The 15,429-nt window shown below is 37.1% G+C and overlaps 2 protein-coding genes across 3 annotated transcripts in view; both read right to left on the minus strand.

The window, feature by feature from the left end:
• The window catches only part of LOC102584876 (probable receptor-like protein kinase At5g20050), a 20,533-nt gene extending 14,361 nt beyond the window's left edge, over positions 1–6,172 (minus strand). The window contains exons 1-7 of the mRNA XM_015314108.1: positions 5,949–6,172; positions 5,765–5,861; positions 5,080–5,468; positions 4,066–4,339; positions 3,869–3,957; positions 3,619–3,748; positions 3,348–3,437 (exon numbers count right to left, since the gene is read on the minus strand). Of these exons, the coding sequence (XP_015169594.1) occupies positions 3,348–3,386 (39 nt within the window). The 5' untranslated portion in view covers positions 3,387–3,437; positions 3,619–3,748; positions 3,869–3,957; ... (2 more) ...; positions 5,765–5,861; positions 5,949–6,172. The remainder of the gene's footprint in view (positions 1–3,347; positions 3,438–3,618; positions 3,749–3,868; positions 3,958–4,065; positions 4,340–5,079; positions 5,469–5,764; positions 5,862–5,948) is intronic.
• A 3,526-nt stretch (positions 6,173–9,698) lies between these two features.
• The window catches only part of LOC102586991 (uncharacterized), a 28,730-nt gene continuing 22,999 nt past the window's right edge, over positions 9,699–15,429 (minus strand). For both annotated transcript variants that reach the window (XM_015314110.1, XM_015314109.1), the window contains exons 5-12: positions 14,786–14,909; positions 14,554–14,678; positions 13,553–13,827; positions 13,348–13,436; positions 13,140–13,269; positions 10,855–10,945; positions 10,153–10,358; positions 9,699–10,010 (exon numbers count right to left, since the gene is read on the minus strand). In XM_015314110.1, the coding sequence (XP_015169596.1) occupies positions 9,945–10,010; positions 10,153–10,358; positions 10,855–10,945; positions 13,140–13,269; positions 13,348–13,436; positions 13,553–13,827; positions 14,554–14,678; positions 14,786–14,904 (1,101 nt within the window). In that variant the 5' untranslated portion in view covers positions 14,905–14,909 and the 3' untranslated portion in view covers positions 9,699–9,944. The remainder of the gene's footprint in view (positions 10,011–10,152; positions 10,359–10,854; positions 10,946–13,139; positions 13,270–13,347; positions 13,437–13,552; positions 13,828–14,553; positions 14,679–14,785; positions 14,910–15,429) is intronic.

Below are 15,429 nucleotides of genomic sequence, written 5' to 3' on the forward strand. Positions count from 1 at the left end.
CAAGAGTAAATGTTTTCACATTTAAGATGAGAGGAAACTCAGATTTCCAAAAGAGTTTTGAACAACAAAAGGGAATATTGATTCCAAGAGAACTTTTAAGCTAAGTTTTGAGTAATTATCTCAAACCAGAGAAAGAGTTTTGTCTTTTACAAACACATGAGCTAAGTATATTTTGGGATTATTATTGAGCACCGATGTGGGGATGCGAGTTCATATTAACTCAAGTCTCCATGAAAACCATGTAGCCATCATGGATCGAAAGGGGTCATACTTTTTAGATGAAGCCTTTTCGCATAGATTAGTGGATCCACTAAGTCAGTTAGGTCCTACATCTTTGGCAGGGTATAGGATGGCCTTGGCAGCGTGAGGTAAAGTGTTGTATCACCACTTAAACTTATAGTGGTGGTTGTCGGTTAGAGAAACTCCCACAACAGTAATTGCATGGTTCCTCAAGGGGTTCTGCTTAGTATGAATGGGGGTATGAGACTTCATTCATGCATTGCACAAGTAGACTTTGAGAGGAAGAATGGTATGTCTTTCATGATATTATGGTTGAGTTGACATCATGTTTTAAACAGTTTTCCTTTTTCTTTATATTGCACTTGTTTTAAACTGCTTTATAATAAAATAAGTTCAGTTAAGTATTCATGAGTTGAGAAAAGTCAAGGTAAGTGTTTCTTTCAGAATCCTTTCAAGCCTATATCTGTTTTAGCATTCCAACTCGCATACTCGTACATTCAATGTACTGATGCCAATTGGCCTGCATCATATTATGATGCAGACGCAGGTAACTAGGATCGGCATCTAGCGCATCGTTGATCTAGTGAGCAATCCAGAGTCTGTTGGTGCGCCTTTTTGCATTTCGGAGGATCCCTTTTGTTTACTTTCAGTATTAGATAGTTCATTAGGATGTCGTGGGCCTATCCCGACATCCATCTCAGTTATTAGAGGCTTCATAGATAGACAGTCAGTTAGTCATTTGTCTTTACTTTGTTATTGACTTATGTTCAGAGTTGAGTTGCCATTTTGGCTAAGTTAAATGTTTATTTTTTTAAAACATGATGAGTTCAGTTTGAGCAGTTCAATTTATTCTTTTAAAGAACATTTATAGTGTTTGATCATTATAAATATGCATATAGTCTTCCGCTGAGTAAGTAAGTCAGGCCAATGGTTCGCTTGGAGCCAGCAATGGTCTTCGAGTGCCGGCCACGTCCAGCGTGTAGGGTCGGGGCGTGACAGATCTGGTCCTCTTGAGCCTACTCGACGGTCTACCAGAGTATCTCGTACTCTGAATTAGTATGGCTTTCCCTCTACTTTATCCAACATATCTGTTCCATCTTTTTACTCACAAGCTTCCAAGCATGAATGTTGGCAGAAAGCAATGGAGGAAGAACTTTTGGCTCTTAAAGAAAATGACACATGGGACATTGTTTCATACCTTTCAAATGTCCGCCCTATTGGATGTAAATGGGTTTATTCAATCAAACTTCATTCTGATGGAACTCTTGATCAGTACAAAGCTCTATTGGTTGTTCTTGGTAACAAACAAGAGTATGGGGTGGACTATGAGGAGACTTTTGCGCCCGTAGCCAAAATGACTACGGTGCGAACTATTATTGACATTGCTGCTTCACAAAACTAGTCTCTTTATCAAATGGATGTCAAAAATGTTTTTCTCCATGGTGATCTTAATGAAGATATTTATATGAAACCTCCGCCTGGTTTGTTCTCATCGCCTACATCATATGTATGCAAGTTGAAGTGGTCCTTGTATGGACTAAAACAAGCTCCAAGAGCTTGGTTTGATAAGTTCCGGTCTACTTTGCTGCAATTTTCTTTTGAGCAGAGCAAATATGACTCATCTTTGTTTCTTCGGAAAACATCAACAGGTTGTGTTCTTCTTTTGGTGTATGTAGATGACATTATGATCACAGGAACTGATTCTTCACTAACCACTAGCCTCCAATAGCAGCTTAAAGATTCATTTCATATGAAAGATCTTAGTCTCTTACTTATTTTTTGGGTTTGGAAGTTCATAATGTTGCTTTAGGTGTGTTTCTAAACCAACACAAATACACTCAGGATCTGATTTCTTTGGCTGGGCTTCAAGATTCCTCCTTCGTGGATACTCCATTGGAATTGAATGTGAAGTATCGTCGTGAGGAAGGCGATCTTCTTCCTGATCCAGCTATATTTCGACAATTAGTTGGGAGTCTAAATTACCTTACTATTGCTCGGCCTGATATCTCTTTTGCAGTTCAACAAGTTAGTCAATTTATGCAAGCTCCCCGTCATCTCCACTTGGTGGTTGTTTGTCGCATCATTCGGTATCTTCTAGGAACATCTGCTCGTGGACTGTTCTTTCCAAGTGGTTCTCCTATTCGTCTTAATGCTTTTAGTGATTCTGATTGGGCAGGATGTCCTGATACTCATCGTTCAGTCTATGGTTGGTGCATGTTTCTTGGAGAGTCATTGATATCTTGGAAGAGTAAAAAGCAAGATCGTGTGTCAAAATCTTCAACAGAGGCAGAATATCGATCCATGTCTACTGCTTGCTCCAAGGTTGTATGGCTTCGTGGATTAGTTGCTGAGATTGGACTTCCTCAATCTCATCCTACTCCTCTCCACGCTGACAATACAAGTGCTATTCAGATTGCTACTAATCCAGTTTTTCATGAGAGGACCAAACACATCAAAGTGGATTGTCATTATATACGAGAAGCAGTAGATAAAGGAGTCACTACTCTTCCACATGTGTCGAGTGATCTTCAAATAGCTGATGCGTTTACAAAATCCATGGCACGACAACGTCATCAGCTTCTAGTAGGCAAATTGATGCTTCTTGATCCACCAACATCAATTTGAGGGGGGATGTTATCATGATGGACAACTAAATGATTGTTTATATTAATGTAATTATATAGTGATATAAATTAGCATGATCATATACATTTGTTGTAGAATCAAAGGAATAAATATTATGATAGAATAGCTGATTTAGAGGGATAGCAAGGCAAATTTAGAGAGATTGAATAGCAGATTTGTAGAGATAGAATAGCTGATCTTTGGGGATAGGAATGACGGATCTTTAGGGATGTGTAATCTTTATTCTCTCTATGTAATGGAAAGACTCTCTCACTTTGAGAGGCATTCAGCGAAAAATTGACAAATATAACTTGATCAGTACAAGTAATAATGTACAGATATAACAATTTAAGCTACATCACAAACACAGAAACTGTGAATCTAAGATACATTACAGAACTAGTCTCAATACCATAGGTCATGGTCATTTCAATTCGTGATATATCAAATTCAATAGTCGAGCCTTTCAAGCAGAAACTAACCCATGGTTTTCTCATACTTAACATTGAAGCGCTCCACATATGCAACTAGGTTTGTGTATTCAGGAATTCTTGGTAAGTGGGCGCGTCAACCTGGTACGTAAAGATGAAATAAACAACTCAATATCTAACAACTATCACTATGTTAATTACTTAGTATAAAAAATTAATCATTCTATTGTTTGTCGCGTCAACAAGATATGGCAATCAAACAATGCATGGCTTTGAATATAACAAAGATAGTTTTATCATATATGAACTTTAAAAGACTCACCAGTCCTTTCACAATTATCAATGAAATGCTTGTAAAAATTGCATCTAGACTTGTCACTGGATTGAAATCCCATCTTTTTTCCTTTTTCTTATTCATCACAACGGAGAAGGAGTCTTTGACATCTAATTCCCTAAACATACAAAATAAATTGCTATTATTGTTCCTTTTTGAAGAATAGACTCTAATTCAGAAATAGAAAGATTTGACTGCTCATGTTATTAGATGATAAAAGTTGTACGCGAGAGATTACCCCTTTTTAACTGTAACCCTGAACAAATTAACACTATCACAAAGCTCTTCTGATAGATTTTTGCATGCTCCTCTCATCATTTCTTCAATCTGATTTTTTTTGGGGTCACAAGAAGACAAGTACGGAAGTAAGTGACAAACATGACAAGAAGAGTATAGCAATTTCTGAAACCATAAAGAAATAAAACTTTTCCATACCTTTTCCTCTGTTATATCAATTAGATTAAGACCCTCCTTCAGATTTTCAAATCTTTCACTTGCCCAATCAAATGATGGACATCTCTTATACAGATAATATAACATACTGAGTTCAAGTTCCTCCAAGAGATGCATCACATCTTTTTTAAATGATTCAAATTTGCTGTGTTGGCGAGCTGTTTGGTCAATATCACGGGCCCCAAATCCTTCAGTTGTTCAACTGAACGATGTTGATCCATTAGGCGAAACTTTCGCAGAATTTCCAAGCATGGAACTAGACAATTTTGACAACAAAGAATTATTTACTTGAAAGTGACACAGGGTTTGTATGGCGAAGAGAGAATCACTTCGGAAAAAAAAAGTCAAAGAATATATCAACTTCCGATATTTGGTGTGCTAAAATGGGCAAATGTCATGGAGAATGAGAACTTAACAAGCTACAATCTCCGCCTCAAAACAAGAAAAAGTATTATTCTAACATTACAAAAATTCAACAAGCCATGTCAACACTCATTTTAAAACAAAAAATTAAAAGTCAAAAGTCAAAAGAATCTGGCACTATTGTAAGGCTTCTTCTGAATCATTAGTTACGAGAAACCATATATGTTGAATTCGAAAATCGCTAAACTGTAGAAGTTCCGACATATGAAGAACTTTTCATTTAAGGAGAACTCAAACTCATTGATACACTAATGAGAAATTTCTTGTTAGTACAGTACTCTTAAAAACCTTTTAAGTAAATAAAGTAAATCATCAAGTTCCAAAACGTAGCTCGAGTATACATATCAACAACTATATAGTGTGTGATATATACCACATCTCAGAAAATGTTACTCTTATAATGCTAAGACAAGAAAAACCCAAATATATAAGAAGCTATGTTGTTGAGACTCTTTTACAATATTGTGGGATGCATGTTGGATCCTTTAAAATAGTGCACTTTTGGAGGACCCAAACGGGTGCAACAACATTTTGAAGAGTCTAAGCAAAATAGGATACAAGTGAAGTGATTACCTCCCGAAGTGTATTTGGTGTGGAAAGATGTCCCAGAATATTTCAAATAACAGTACATGAAAAGGCTTAGTGGATCAGCATATTGTAAATCGCCAGCTTTAGCCATTCTCATGAACACACTTGAGTCTCGGATTCGTCTTAGGTTGTGTGAGACTTCATAAGCTCGAGGCCGATCTATCCTTTCACTGCTAATGCAACAGAGAGCCAAGTCAAGCAATTCATTGGCTCTACCATCATCGCTCGGATGGACTCCTTGTGTTAAATTTTCCTTCTAACTATTTTTTCAATTTCCCGTGCACCAATTGGTTCCTTGGTTAAAACTTCAATCATGATTATTCCCAATGCATATATCTCTGCTGCTTGTTTGTCATGGATTGCCTCTGTCCTACCTGCCAAGAAAACAAAAAACGAAAAAGATTTTGGTTACTCCAAGATGCATGAAGATCAAGGCAAGGCAACTAATTCAATGCTCACAGTAAGAACTGTTGACTAATATTTGTTTTGAAATAAATCCTTTTTCCAAGAATCAAACCCATAACCTCTTTCTCTCCCTAACCATATGGTCATGTTCACTGACAGCCATATCTCATATCTTAGTAGAATCTTAAATTGATTAAAGTGAAAATCACTTTTTAACATGCTAAATTTGAACAGGTCGTTTTTCATTAAAACATAAAATTCTTACCTTTTGCTTCTCTTTCAACGTAGTTGCTATGGCAAATTGCCTCGTCTTTAGAAACCTCATGAGTGAGGCTGAAATCACAAAGTGCTGCTCTCCACTCCTGAAGGTGTATGTTTAATATACAAGTTTAGTTTTTTGGTATACGGGGATGATTTTTTTGATCTAGATCATTGAGAATGGTGCTTACCTCATCAAGCACTATATTTTTCGGGTTCAAATTAGCATGAACTATCCGACCGTGTTCAAAATGGGTATGTATTAGATGCAGCCCGTCAAACACATCAATTAGAGTGTTTAATGCACAATCATATGTCAGGTCTGCTTCAAGAAAATTATAACATATCCACACATTTATAGAAAGAGAGATAAAACTACATTAAGCATGTGGAACCTTATGTGTTTTTAGAAGAAAAAAAAGAAAATAAGAATAGACAACATACCACTCTATTATTTCTTTAGCATTTAACTTGCTTCTGTAACTTAAATGCCTTATTATTTTGATTATGTGGATTGGGTATTTAGTATAAATGGTTCTCCCACCGGAAGATTACTGTGGGTGCCAATTACGACGATCGGGGTCGCGACAAAGTTTGTATCACGACGGTATCTTGCGGAATGGTACAGAGATGTCTGTACTTTTTAATTAGAGGCTATAGGACTTTAGGAAATCACTCTATTTTCTCTTGTCTATATTTGTGCTATAACTTGATTCTAATTGGTATATGTCTATTCGAATTGGTATCTAACCTCATTCACTCTTGTGTTCGCAGATGGTTAACACTAGATTCAACGGTGTCAGGCCTGTAGCTCCCGTCAATGCTCCAACTGAGGAATCTGCAGCGAGAGGTCGCGGTCGAGGCATGGGTATAGGAAGAGCTAGGGGTAGAGTCCGAGTAAGAGTGGAGTCTTCTAGAGATGGGGTACCGGTCTAAAATGCCCCCGAAAATGACGCCCCTCTCGTACATCATGAAGATATAGAGGAGAATATTCAGGTTGAAAATGTTGAGGAGGTTGGACAAGAGGAAGAGGTACAGGCTGAGACTACCGATGTTCCTCCCATAGACCCAGTGTTACCTCAACAAATCATATCATTCTTGAAAGGGTTGGTTGGTCCTGGAGTGCTTCCTTCTGTTCAAGCAACTCAAGCTCCCGCCAATCCTCCTATTGCTATCACTATCCCCAAGGTGGGAGGGAATGTAGGTAATGATACTTTCTTTCGTCCTTTATTGGGTCCTGTTATGACTGGTAAAGAACATGAGATGTTGACCAAGTTTTTGAAGTTGAAGCCGCCTGTGTTCCATGGTTACGAGAGTGAGGATGTGTATGAGTTCATCGTATATTGTTACGAGAGGCTGCATAAGTTGGGAATTGTCCATCAGCATGGGGTTCAACTTCAAGGTGAGGCCAAACAGTGGTGGAGAGCTTATATGGAATGCAGATCTTCAGTTTTGATTAAGGCTAATGTAGTGGCATACGCTTTGAGTCGAAAGGCGGTAAATATGGGTAGTTTAGCTTGCTTGAGTGTAACTAGACAACATTTGGCCAAGGAAATTCAGACCTTGGAGTCTAAATTCATGCAATTGGGCATCTCAGAAATAGGTGGGGTGTTAACTAGCATTGAAGTAAGGGCCACGTTTATGGAAGAGATCAAGGCCAGGCAATTTGAGGATGAAAGTTTAGATGAACTTAAGAAAAAGACTGCAATTGGTAAGGCACAAGAGACCAGTCTTCATGAGGAAGATGTACTTAGTTTTAAAGGAAGACTTTGTGTTCCTCGAGTTGGTGACTTGATTCAAAAGTTGTTGATAGAGTCCCATGGTTCGCGATATTCCATTCATCAGGATGTGACCAAGATGTACTGAAACTTGAAGAGAATTTATTGGTGGTCGGGCATGAAGAAGGATATATCGGAGTTTGTGGGCAAGTGTCAAAATTGTCAACAAGTGAAGTATAAACATCAAAGGCCTGTAGGTTTGCTTCAAAGAATGCCAATTCTGGAATGGAAGTGGGAAAGAGTAGCCATGGATTTTTTAGTTGGTCTTCCCAAGACCTTGGGGAAGTTTTATTTTATTTAGGTAGTGGTTGATAGATTGACTAAGTTAGACCATTTTATTCCGGTAAGGATAGATTATAATGTTGAACAATTGGCCAAGGTGTATATGCAAGAGATAGTGAGATTGCATGGGGTGCCCCTTTCTATCATCTCAGATCATGGTACGCAATTTAATTCTATGTTTTGGAGGAAATTACATGATGAATTGGGCACATAACTCACTTTCAGCACCGCTTTTCATCCGCAGACGGATGGGCATTCGGAGAGGAATATTCAAGTGTTAGAGGACATGTTGAGGGAATGTATGATTGATTTTGGAGGACATTGGTATAAGTTCTTAACTTTGTGTGAGTTCTCTTATAATAATAGTTATCACTCCAGCATTGATAGGGCATCATTTGAGGCATTATATGGTAGGGGATATAGATCACCCATCGGATGGTTTGAGGCTGGAGATGTGAAACCTTTGGTGGTTGATTTAGTGAAAGATGATCAAGATAAAGTTAGGCGTATTCAAGCTAAGCTCTTCACAACCCAGAGTAGACAGAAGAAGTATGCAGATCATAAGGTAAGAGACATGGCATTTCAAACTGGTGAGAATTTTCTTCTTAAGGTATCACCCATGAAAGGGGTGATGGGATTTGGCAAGAAGGGAAAACTAAGTCCGCGATACATTTGTCCCTTTGAGGTTCTTGAATGTGTAGGACCGGTAGCGTATAGATTGGCTTTGCCTCCTAACCTATCGGGAGTTTATCCGGTATTTCATGTATCCATGTTGAAAAGATACCATGGTGACGGGTATTATATCATTAAAGAAGACTCAATTGTGTTAGACAAAGACCTCCAATATGAGGAGGAAACGATTGCAATTCCTGATTGTGATGTCCAAAAGTTGAGGACCAAGGAGATTAAGTCCGCGAAAGTTCAATGGAAGCATCGTCTCGTTGAGGAAGCTACTTGGGAAACTGAGAATGACATGTGAGACAAGTATCTCTAATTGTTCGTAGATTCAAGTACTACTCCATTCCTTTCTTAGCCTATTTTTCCTAAGTTTGTCACTCAGGGATAGGCAAATTGGTATGTATTGTAACGATCGGGTTCCGTCGTTATAGAAAAGCCAGCGGGGAAAAATTTTGGGTCGAAAAACTTTTTCGTAGTAACTAGGGATTTCCCAACCCAGTCTAGATTTGGATGAAATCAGAGTCATTAAGGTCTAGGGAAATGTGGTAACAATTGGGTTATCTAATTATGAATTTGATCACATCAATAGATAGATAATTTGTTAAGGAACCCGTACGACTTTACAAAATTGAATTTGGGCGAGTAAAACTCCCGAAATCGATCTTAGAATGAACGGGTAGTTTTTGAGTGTCGTTGGTGGAAAGTGTGTTGTGAAATGGGGGTTTGAAATTCTTAATTTTGCTCACTGGTTCCGTGAAAGCCGCAGAGGAGGGATTCTACCTCCAGGGCGGGGCCACTGTAGTGGGGTAGGTGCCGCCGAGGCGGGGCAGACGCGACTTAAACTCAGAAATAAACCCCAAAAACATTTTATTCTGTAATTTTCAAACTTGAGAGCTAAGGAATGAACGAAGGGCTTTTCTTGACAGTTTTCCACCAATCTTGAGGCTACAGGTAATATTTTCACTCACCTAATCCATTTTTCGATTCGTAGAACGTAATCTAATGGAAAATTATCGATGGGAAGAGCTTGATCTGAGAATTATGGTGGGAAAAACAGTAATTTGGATATTGGGATCATGGGTATGATCTAGGGTTGATAGAATTATTAGTAATTCGGATAGTTAGTAATTATTTATTGGCTTTCGTGTTATTATGATTGTTTGTAGACCAAGAACAAGTGGAACAAATCTGAAAAAGTGTGGAATAAGATTATTGAATAATTTCATTCATATTTTTCTATGTCATGTACATGGCTTTATATATACATAAAAGATTGTGGAATAGAATCACCTAAATCTTTACATTAAGAGAAAGAATCAGAGATATGATATTCTAGATTACCACAATTATACTAAGATCTTAGAGGATCATATCTTGATATGAAGAATATCTTCTCATCTTAGAGGATCACATCTTTGATGACAAGAATATCTTCTTGGAAATCCTCCATCAGCCAACACCAATCAATTTTGGGATAAACTTGTACCTTAATTGTTTCAGATAATGTGCCTCTCCCTAGAAAACGAATGAAGAATATGTTGGACTCACTACATTATAAGCACACTGAAAGGATCAAAGACGCTGAAAGGATCAAAGACGCTGAGACACTAGTTATCTAACAAAAACAAAAAGAAGAGACAATGCATTGAGATTCTACCTTGTATGATTCTTGGTACCCCTGCTTGAATGATTTAACCACGTAAGTTCCAACAAGCAAACCTAGTGGATTCTTCCGTAGGAACTTACAACAGTGAACATCACCAAAGTTACCAGGTCTGATACAAATAGACTTGTTTATTAGCTTATCCAGGTAATCAAAGGGTTTTACTGAACCACCTCCCTGCAGTGTGAAATCCACAACATCTAGAAGCATTTAAAAACATATAGGAGTGAGACTATATCTTCACAATATCTTAGGAAACAATAAAATATGATCAATACAAGTTATAGTGTACAAATATAACAGTTTCTTAAACTACATCATGAACACAAAAACTGTGAATCTAGGATCCATAACTGTATTTGTCTTAATACCATACATGATGGTCATTTCAGTTCATGAGATAGCAATAATCACACCTTTCTTGCATCGCATGTCAATAATTTGTGTAGTAGAACCGACAAAAAGAATATACTTCAGTTGTTCAAGTGAATTATATATATATATATATACTGTAAAGACATCTACAATTGGAACGAAAAGAAGAGCAAAAACTTGTTTCACAAGAAAGCATTTTCTAGTTCATTTGATGGATGCAATTTCTAGAATCTTCTCAATAAAGAAAATAAAATCAGTAAGACATTGACATTGCCTCTTATAACATATATTTATAATAGAGTATGTCAAGCTGAAACTAACCAATGGTTTTCTCATACTTAACATTGAAGCGCTCCACATATGCAAAAAGGTTTGTGTATTTCACGAATTCTTTGTAAATGGGCTCGTCAACCTGGATGCAGAAGATGAAATAAACAACTCAATATCTAACAATTATCACTATGATAATAATTACTTAGTATATAAACTTAATCATTCTATAGTTCGTCGCGTCAACAAGATATGACAATCAAATCATTGTAACGCACCAAAATTTTAAACTATGACCCCAGTCGTTCTTTAAATGGGTGTAGGCTCCAAACCTGATGATTTCTAATGTTAAATAGGTATTGAAAACAATCTCTTACTATGAGAAAGATCTTTGGATGTGAATTAAGGTCATAAGAGACTCATTGAGTACTAAGATACCTAATACCAAGAAAATGAAAGGCTGTGAACCCTTTGTTCCAATGCCTTTGACCATTTGTCAATCCAAGTTATGTGCTAAAAGTTTTGCCCCATTTTACTGGGTACTACGGGTTCTATGCAATCCACCACGCGAAGTGCACATCAGCCGCGCGACCGCGTAGCATAGTCAGTAGCACTGTTAAGGTCACGCGGAGTAGGTTCCAGATGTGCGATCGCGCACTGTCTCTGAAATTATTTAAGTCTTCTCTTCTCTTCTCTTCTCTTCACATTTTAGGAGAGGTGTTTTAGTATTTTCCTCACCCCATAACCCTAACCCATGACTATTAACTTCCCCCAAAAGTCATAGTCTAGGAAATTCGATAAGTTACGATAAACGTTTCTCCTCTTCTTCCCCAACACTTCAAGAAACAAGATCTAAGGTTAATTCTCAAAGTCTCTTTCCTAAGATCTTCGTCAAAAGGTATGTTTGAACACCCCCTACTTCAAACTACTCATAGAAGATTCATACTTTATTTTATTATTCATATTTTCTAAATTACAAATTGAGGTAAGGGTTGAGAGATGATTTCATGAAAATTGATTACAAATGTTCCTCTCTTGTTAATTGTGCTCAAATACTTTATTATGATTCTGGAATTTGACTTATTGGTTTTGAATGGTTGAATTGCCTCGTATGATTTTGAAAAGGGTTTTTCCTATGAATAATGCACTTGGGAATCTATGAATCTTTCAAAAGCTTTGGTTTGAAATGATGAACGCAGGGTAATTCTCCATCCCGGTTAAATACTAATGATTTTGCATTTTATATGTTGTTTTATGTGTTGGAAAGACTTGGATGTTGGCATTGAAAGGAATGTTTTAACATAAATGAGTCTTTGATTTTCAAAGAACGGATTAAGAGTTTTAAATGGGAATATGCCTTATTCAGATAACTCTTAATAAATGGAAACTTGTAAATGTTTTAATTAGGGGCTTGAAGAGAGTTAGATAGTATCACCGAGAAGGTGCAAAGTCCTTGTGACTCATCATCCGAAACCTCATTTGCCGACGTGGGAGGTCCCTGTCTTGAAATATGGATGACCAATGTAGGTTGTTAAACCGGAGCAACCTCTACAGTCTTTTAATTGGGAGAGTTTGGTTCACCAGATTCTTATATTTCTCAAATCCATGCGGCATACATGGATTGGGGCCCTCGGTCAGGCGGAGGCCAGACCTATAATAGCCCATGGGTCACATTATGTCGGTGAATACTACCTTACTCAGGACTAATGATTTTTGAAAGGTCTATGTCCAAATGCTTTGAGACTGCACTTATGATTTTGCCTTTATGATTATCTTTTATATATGTATACTGTTTATCCTTTCCCCCAGGTTGCAAGCCAGCTCTCGTCGTACTGACCGTCCTCGGACTCTACATAGTTTCATGATGTAGGATTGGAGAGATAAGGTCATGATTCTGGTCAACAGTAGATCATGAGGGATAACAATCAACATTGTGGTGAGCTTTCCATCCTCCGGAAAGTGGGCTTTTCTTTGTCTCTCCTTTGATTTTCATGGTATGTCGGGGGTCATGTCTCGATGTAGACATTGTTATTCTATTAGTAGAGGTTTCGTAGACCTATGGTTAGTATGCTTTGGTTTTCTAATTAAGAGTCAAATTGGTTTTCCTCTTTTGAATTCTCTTGAAGGTTAATTGAAATGGGCCTTACTTTTTGCATTGATATTTAAATTGGTATTTGTATTGGATTATCTGGGTTAAACAGATTGGTTGGTGCTCTCGGGCCTAATGGGGTTCCGAGTGCAATGTCACGTGTAGGGTGGGGTTTCGGGCATGACAATAATGCATGGCTAGGAATATAGCACATATAGTTATATCACATAAACTTTAAAAGACTCACAAGTCCTTTCACAATTACCAATGAAATGCTGGCAAATATGACATCTACACTTGTCACTAGATTGAAATACCACTCATATTCATTTTTCTTTTCTATCAGAAGGGTGATTGATTCATTGACATCTAATTCCCTGCACATATAAAACATATTGTTAAAAGGTTTGACAACTCATGTTAATAGATGATAAAAGTTGTACGCAAGAGATTACCCCTTTGTAACCATGTCCCGAAACAAATAAACACCATCATTAAGCTTTTCTGATAGAGTTTTACATGCTTCTCTCATCATTTCTTCAATCTGCTTATTTATTTTCTTTGGGGTCAAAAGAAGACATGGTAAGGAAGTAAGTGACAAACACGAAAAGAAGAGTATAGCAATTTCTGAAACTAGAAAGAAATAAAACTTTTCCATACCTTTTCCACTGTAATTTCAGTTAAACTAAGGCCCTCCTTTAGATTTTCAAATCTTACACTCGCCCAATCAAATGATGGACAACTGTTATACAGATAATATAACGTTGTGAGTTCTAGTTTCTCCAAGAGGTGCATCATTTCTTTTTTAAATGATTCAAACTTTTTGTGTTGGCGAGGTAAGTGGTCAATATCGTGGGATGTCAAAGCTTTCAGTTGATCAATTGGACAATGTTGATCCATTGGATAGTACTTTCCCAAAATTTCCAAGTATGGAACTAGCAAATATACACAACAAAGAATTACTAACTTTAAAGTGAAGCAAGGCTTGTAAGGCAAAGAAAAATCCATTTCGAAAAACAAATCAAAGAATGTTGGCTTCAGATATTTGGAGTGCCAAAATGAGCAAATATGATGGAGAATCAGAACTTAACAAGCTACAATCTCTGCTAGCCCCAACATCAAAACAATAAAAAGAAGAGAAAGAAAAATATTATTCTAACATTACATAAAATAAACATGCCAGATCAACTACTCAGTTAAAAATGAAAAAATTATAAGTCAAAAGTGTATGTCACTATTACAGCTTCTCCAGAGTCATTTATTTTCAAGAAACAACCTATGTTGAATCTGCAAATAGCTAAATTGTAGAAGTTGCGACATACAGAGAACTTTTGTTTAAGAAGAAATCAAACTCATTGATGCATTGATGAGAAAATTTATTGTTAATAAGGTACTCTTACATAACTTTTAAGTAAAACATCAAGTTCCAAATGGTAGCTCGAGTATACTTCAACAACTATATAACGCGTGAAATATGTCACTTCTCTCCAAAAAATTTACTCTTGTAATGCTAAGAAAAGAACCCCAAAATAAGAAGCTATGTTGTCACGTCACGGGTGCATGTTGGATCCTCTAAAGTAGTGCATTTTTGGAGGACCCGGCATGGGTGAGACAATATTTTGGAGAGTCTGAGTTACATAGGATACAAGTGAAGTGACTACCTGCCGAAGTGTATTCAGTGTGGAATGGTATCCCATAAAATTTCATATAACAGTACATGACAAGGCTTAGTGGATCAGCAGAATGTAAATCGCCAGCATTAGCCCTTCTGATTCGCAAGATCAAACTGGAACACAATTAAAGTAGAGAGATTAGAATGAAAATTGGAAATACTAACACTAAAAGAAAGACTGAATTGAGAGAAACTGAATTATATGGTCCAATTATGCTTACCTAGGAAGTTTAGGCATAATTTTTCCTTTCCTTTTCAGTTTCATTGCAAACTTCTGATTTTTCCAGAATTTTGGTTCCACGCCTTTTTTTGAGGATGAAGTGTGCCTTAGCTTCCGCATTGTTACTGTGAGAAATATATGGGAAAAATATTATTGAATTGTGTATCTAAATAGTTACATTGAGACCCTATTTATAGACACTACATTGGAATCCTTTTCCAACTACGATTCTTATTCTTATTCCTATTCCTATTCCTATTCTAAGTAGGAAATACTTATTTCTATTCTAACACTCCCCCTCAAGCTGGTGCATACAAATCATATGTACCTAGCTTGTTACAGATGTAATTAATACGAGGACATGTGAGGGACTTGGTGAAGATATCTGCAAGCTGATCATTTGACTTCACAAATTTCGTAACAATATCTCCCGAGAGTATCTTTTCTCTGACAAAGTGACAGTCAATCTCAATGTGCTTAGTCCTTTCATGAAACACTGGATTTGATGCGATATGAAGAGCCGCTTGATTATCACACACAAGTTCCATCTGATCAATTTTGCCAAATTTTAGTTCTCCCAGCAACTGTTTGATCCAAACTAGCTCACAAGTTGCTGTCGCCATTGCTCGATATTCTGATTCTGCA

Source organism: Solanum tuberosum, unplaced genomic scaffold (genome assembly GCF_000226075.1).
Source record: "Solanum tuberosum cultivar DM 1-3 516 R44 unplaced genomic scaffold, SolTub_3.0 scf00279, whole genome shotgun sequence".
In the NCBI taxonomy this organism is placed as follows: Eukaryota; Viridiplantae; Streptophyta; class Magnoliopsida; order Solanales; family Solanaceae; genus Solanum; species Solanum tuberosum.